General features: G+C 33.9%; 1 protein-coding gene across 1 annotated transcript; it reads left to right on the forward strand.

Annotated features, from left to right (window-relative positions):
- Positions 1-2567: 2567 nt before the first annotated feature.
- On the forward strand, positions 2568-3107 carry LOC128548725 (cerebellin-3-like). The gene has a single exon (XM_053524109.1). It carries the CDS (start codon positions 2568-2570, stop codon positions 3105-3107), a length of 540 nt encoding a protein of 179 aa, XP_053380084.1.
- Positions 3108-6514: the final 3407 nt, after the last annotated feature.

A 6514-nucleotide genomic window follows, 5' to 3' on the forward strand; every position in this document is an offset into this window, starting at 1 on the left:
GATGTGTTATTTAAAACATCGTTGTCATTTACATGCGTATTATTATATCACTTGGGCTGCTCCCTCGTGATATAATGCGATCACATCTGAACTCCAAACAATGACTTTATTCAACATGATATCATTAAATGAGATATATCAATTCTTGATTACGAGATTCTACTATGTAATTTATGCCGTTTATAGTCTATGAAGCTGTATTTTATGCGTGACCTCGACGGGGTTTATACTTGAAAAATGTTTAATCCATCCAACGCTGGTTCAAATGAAAAACAAATGATATGTCATTTTGGCATACTGTCTGGTGCCATACTGGCATAATATAAAATAAACAGTGCTAATGCAGTTGATCTTCTGTTTATTTTATAAGATACTTTTCAGAATTGAAATGATATAACAAGATAGTGTTACACTTAAATCCACACACACTGTACTAGTTATTAGGCGCGGAAAATACTAGTTATGGTCCGTGGGGCCAAGGCCAAAAAAATTGAAAGTCGTAACCCAGAAATTAGGCAAAGGTTGAGCTATACCACGATGTTATACTATCATTCAGGAAACTTTTAAGGGTGGATGTCAGTAAAATGTAATGACAATTTTAAAAATGTTGGTGTCTAATGAATACAGTTTAGCATTGCATAGGGATAACGCTGATTTGGATGGTGAAAAAGGAAAAATGTGTCAATTCTTATGATAAATTTTATCTTTTAGTGCCTGAAATAATCAATAATTTACTTTGGTTGTCAAATAATACTACGCTATGTATTATATACCGATAAAATGTAAAAAGTAGGGGCTGATGTACGCCACCCACCATGTTAGTACATAAACTTTCGCGGGTAATCTTAAGAACTTCTAATTCTTTAGAAAGGAACATACCTCTCATGTTAACAATAAAGAAAACAAAATGAATGAATAATTAAGTAAAAAATCAGATACCTTTGCACCTTAATGTCAAACCTATGGTTCGTGTTTCATTTCTGGGCGGGCATACTGACAGACCTACTCTTTGCTAGTGGAATAGAAATGGTGATAGTATTTCAAAATCTGATACGACCGCAAAAGTTTCAAGAAGTTACCTCTGGGGAATATTTAAAAGGGAAGCAGAATCAGCAATATAAGTCTTTATTCAAGGTGACAGCTATTTCAAATTAATCTGAAAATATTATACATATGAGTAAACTCCACCAAAGTTTTCATATTTTGATGGCTTTAATTCTCTTCTAGGCTAGCTTAGGTCTTTTTAGTAGTCATGATGTACGTAACAATTAATTCACCCAAAATTTAGGTTTGTTAAACTACCAACAAAGTGGGTTATTTAGTCACACAGACTAGATTCAAATTAAGATGGTCACCATTTTCCAAATTTCCAAATAACTGCTTAGATTCAGTCAAACATGTACACATTATGAAAGAGGTATAGCTCTTCAATGGTCAAAGCTATAACAGAAATCGCCTGATATCTAAACATTTTTCAGAGGATTTTAACGCTCACAAAATGACCACCCGAAATCGGTTACACGTACAAAAATTGATGAGTACTATTGTTTTGATATTTAGTACAATGTATTATAAAACAAATCAAAAAAGTTTTCAAGGGACTGAAGTTTGGTTATTCAGCCAAATCTAATAAAGATACTGTCCTGTCATTTTCTGGCAAACAGAAATAAGATTGCAAACATACGTATGGATAAGATCTAAGTAACCATTCCTGTAATAGAAGTCATCTGATTTTGTTAAAATGATTTCAATTGAAAACTACGTTACCAATATGAGCTACTTCCCTTGTTTTAATCACTTCATTTCGTGACCAATGATAAATGAGTGTATGCCAATTTTATCACAAAAGTCTCAAAAGAAAGAATTTTACCAACAAAACATTGTTATCATGCCTTATCATCTACATAGTTAGTCAGAACGCTTCCGAAACTGAAAGGTCATTACCTCCGTGCGTCAAATCATGTAATAAAAATCTTGAAGTGATTTGTATGCCGCACAACATGTCTCTTAATTGAATAAATAAGATAATAATTTCTCATTTCGTGTTTTTTGCATCTATTTCTGGTAATGGGTTTGTTAATCCAGTGACAACGATAATGAAAATTTATTATTAACAACACGTCTGTGCTTCCGGTTAATCTATCCTTGCCTTTTATCTTTTGGTTAAACAGGTCTGTTTGTATCAATTGAACTTAATGGGGTGCGATAATGAGCCATATAATTACAGTGAACAAAATGACAGGAGCAGATAAGCATGTTTTTAATCTGTGAGAGGTGCATTTCATTACCTCTTATGAACAGACTCACACCAAGTCTGCTATTATTCTTCTTGGTTGCATTCTTTGCTTCCAAAGGATATTTTTACAGATTAAGCTGTAACTAGGTATTTTGAAATTTATCAGTGAGAAAACAAGACGGCTCTGTAATATATTAAGACCACTTAATTTCAAAAACAGTGAATTAAAATTGATAAAACGTTATTCACCACCTTTAGAAAATGTTTGTATAAATGGTAACTATACTGTACAAATTACAAAAAAAACAAAGCCATAGAACATGAGGAAAAAATGTGGAAGTATGTAAGTGATAAAAGCACAAAAAAACACAATACATGTATTTTCAATTTCAAACATTACTTCTCTATTTCGGCAGCTGTGCGAAGGCAAATTCGAAAACCAGAGGTTGCATTTCAAGCATCTTTAACAAAAGAATCGGCGACATTTAAATTGTACGATACAATAATCTTCAACAACGTGCTCACATATATTAACAGTGCATACAACAAACATACTGGCATCTTCATTGCGTCTGTATCCGGAACTTACACCTTTAACACAAATATCGTGTCAGAGAAAAGACATTATGTCGAAGCTAGTATTAAAGTGAATGACATGGTGACTGTTTCAGCAATTAGTGATCATAGAATCTCTCGAGATGGCGGGTATTTTACTACGTGGGACCAAGGAAATGCAGTAGCTATTTTACGGCTAAAAACAGGGAACATAGTGTCAGTTTCTGTACAGTGGCCACATGGAAGCCATGTTATACATGGCTTTGGAAAATCTAGTTTTTCTGGATATTTGTTGAGATCACATGAACGTCTTTGATGCAACAAATTAAAGCAAAATACGAACATGAATCAAAATATACATGATATATATAAAGTTTGAGTTTTAAATTTGAGAAGGAGCTGCGTTCTATAAACGCTTGATGCCCCCGGTGGCATCCTTGTCGACAGATTTTGCACCTAAGTCCAAAACGAGGTCAAGGTCAAACTGAGGTCAGGTGATGTTTGAAGATGAGGAATGGTCACAGTTTACATCTGTATTAGTATCAATTCATTCTTGTAATGGGTATTGATGCTAGACGAAACGGTCCGGTTTGGTTAACCAAGAGATGGCCCATACAAAGCAACCTAAGTCCAAAATGAGGTCAAGGTTAAGATCAAACTGAGGTCAGGTGATGTCTGAAGATGAGGAATGATCACAGGTTACATCTGCATTTGGTTAACAACGTACGGACGGACGAACGGACAGACGAACGGACAGGACAATCACTATATGCCTCCCGCATCAGTAGATGCCGGGGGCATAAAAAGTACAATACTTCCATAGTGGATAAATTTACACACGTCTAGTACGCAAATGGAAGAAGCGATGTGTGCATATATATTACCGTTGCGGCGTAAAAACGATGAAGCGTTCTGTAGAGAATTACCACAGTGTATATATGTATGTTCCATGTGCAATAACAATTTAAAACATTACTGCCGTAGTGTATAACTGTATACTATTTCTGATTACCACAGCGGAATTTTGTATTTTACTGGAAAAAAGTTCAGAATTACCGTAGTGCCACAGTGAAAGTAATTGGTGAAAAGTCTACAAAACGCATCAGTGGCAGGTCTGTTTTCAGACTCCTAGATTGCCGAAGCCGCATAATGCAGACGTAGTAAAATAGCTTTAAATACCGTAGCGTAGAAATGAGTAATTAATTAAGTTTTAAAAACTGAGTTTGGTAAAAACATCTTTGACGCGATTGACATTTCAAATATTGACAAAGTGGGAATAAAATATAAAGTATTAGAGAAACAGAATGAGAAACTTATAGACAACTGGAAATGTAATTTAAATGCTGAGAATGCTGTAAGAGGAAATGGAAGGAATAAATTGAGGACATACCGTTTGTTTAAGCAAGATTATAAGACAGAGGCTTATATTAAATGTTAGTCTGCCAATATATCCGAAAAAGAGGCCTAGAAATTGCCCTTGATGGCATTTTTTTTGTAAATGCCCGATAGCCATGTTCATTGTTAACTTTATAAAAATTGGAAAAGTTTCTGTGGGGCTGTCGCCTTCTAAAGGTCATAGTAAGGTCACAGCACAAGGTCAAAGGTCAGTAAGTGCATTTTTGTTCTAAACGTTAGATTTTCGCCATTTTTGCTACCATTTAATATAAATTTGTAATTTTTTGGTGATAATTATAAATTTAAGATGACGTCATGTAGATTTATTAAACTTGAGACTGACAAAAATCAAAAAGACTAAAGTTATTTCTATAGAATGAACTTTTCGCACGCTCTGATATTTTGTTCATTTACGAAAGCTATCTTTCTCGTGTTTCTAAAACTTCCGTTTTTAGGCCTACAATTTTAAAAAAGGGCTGGTTTGTTGTCTGTATGAACAGTACTGGGTAAAAAAATATATGGCGCGTATTATATAAAGACTAGTACAGTCAAACTTCGTTTGCTCGAACTCATCGTCAGGATTATCCGCTAACTACTCTTGGCACGAACTCATCGTCAGGTCCCGGCACAATACCTATGTAATGCATTTTTTACTGATATCTCGAACGAATTTGGCTTGTCCCGTCGAGTTCTAGCGAACATAGTTAGACTGTACAAACTGTTGACAGATCTAAAGATATCCTTCGGAAGCTTAGAATGCAATGACGTAAAAATAGCAAACACGGTTCGTGAGATAGTACGAAATGTGCATATTCTCTCAAGTATTATCTAAAATGGCCTATGCTGTCAATTAAATCTCTATTCCAGTGGTTTACATATGTGCTGTAGTAATGTTAGGAATGTTTGGGTGTTTAGAAAAACTATCTATGCACAAAAAATCAAGCCATATCAAAGGTTAAATATATATATTAGATAATCGCAAATGTTAAGATTTTTTTTTCATTCCGTTAGCATGAAAATAATATTCATATTTTTTTAATCAGTTGATTTTTTTCTTTGCACATTAACATTAGGCTATAATAAGAACTGGTAACCGGTCTTCAAGTGTTTTTAACATCTACAACTTTGTAACTAATTGTTTATGGTGGTTCTATGGATGTCATAACTTCAAAACCTTTAAGGCTTAATAGCTGTGAATTTTATAGTATATCGAATTTTATTAGAATGATCTTTACGACTGTGAACATGGGGTAACACCTGTTTGTTTTCCTGTTGCAACACTTTTGAGTGATTGGTTGGTGACAGACCTGGGTAGAGCGAACGTATCAATGCATCACGAAGGAATTTACTGATGTTATAATACGAAACAAATGTACGCTAACGCTATTGTAGCCTAAAATGTGTAAAAATAAATATATTGTCCAATCATTAGATTCAGTGCGGAATGCCAAAATGAGCTAAAGTGACTTTTTACCTTTGTATAAATAATCAATAAACCCGATAATAGTCCCAATTCACAAGCTATAGACGTCTTAGCCTGACATATTCATTCGGCAGTATTTGTTTATTATAAATACATCGTTTTGAATTTCAAATTTCTTCTTCATGCTCTTTTCATCCTACAGGAAGTTATTTTACATATTGTATATCTTTACCCACAATATGTCATCATTTTGATTACTTGAAATATCATGTCAGTAATCATGAAAATATCGGACGGTATGACTTCAATATTTCACTGAATGTGCCTAAGTGTTACTATAATAAAAAAAAGTCTGAAGCAACCTTTCTCATGTTTTATTTGTAAAGCATCTTCATGACTAACATTTTGGTGTAAATATACTAACTTTGTTTTCACAATGTTGTCAAGGACATCCTGTCTGAAACCAAGTGTTAACTGTGTAAATGGTTACGATCCGATCCGTTTTCAACTTATGTTTTGAATAGGAAGAGAAAGTGTAGAAACAAATATTGCATTAATAGCTTCGATGAGAGTTCTTGAAATGTGCTTCTTAATTACAAATACATAAAATGTGAGGTAAATGTCCGACCAATAGTAAAAACAGAAAAAATATAGCAAATCAAAGAAATAGGTATAGATTTTAACTGGATGAAATCCTACAGATCTGTTCTGTTTTGTTTAGTACATGTACTGTGTACATGTATAGTATGACCAATCTTTCAGTTATTCCTCTAAAATGGTCCTATTTCAACAACTTAACCATCACCGCGCGGATAAATTAACATAAATATATGTCATATAATGAATCATCACCAGTATTGAAATCATTTCTTTAGGTGCTGGAGAAGCATCCCATATATGTAAAT

The sequence above is a fragment of the Mercenaria mercenaria genome, chromosome 15 (genome assembly GCF_021730395.1).
Source record: "Mercenaria mercenaria strain notata chromosome 15, MADL_Memer_1, whole genome shotgun sequence".
Taxonomy (NCBI): Eukaryota; Metazoa; Mollusca; class Bivalvia; order Venerida; family Veneridae; genus Mercenaria; species Mercenaria mercenaria.

Excerpts from the sequence above, each read along its gene's own strand:
- LOC128548725 (XM_053524109.1), top strand. The coding sequence starts at position 2,568 with ATGTGGAAGTATGTAAGTGATAAAAGCACAAAAAAACACAATACATGT.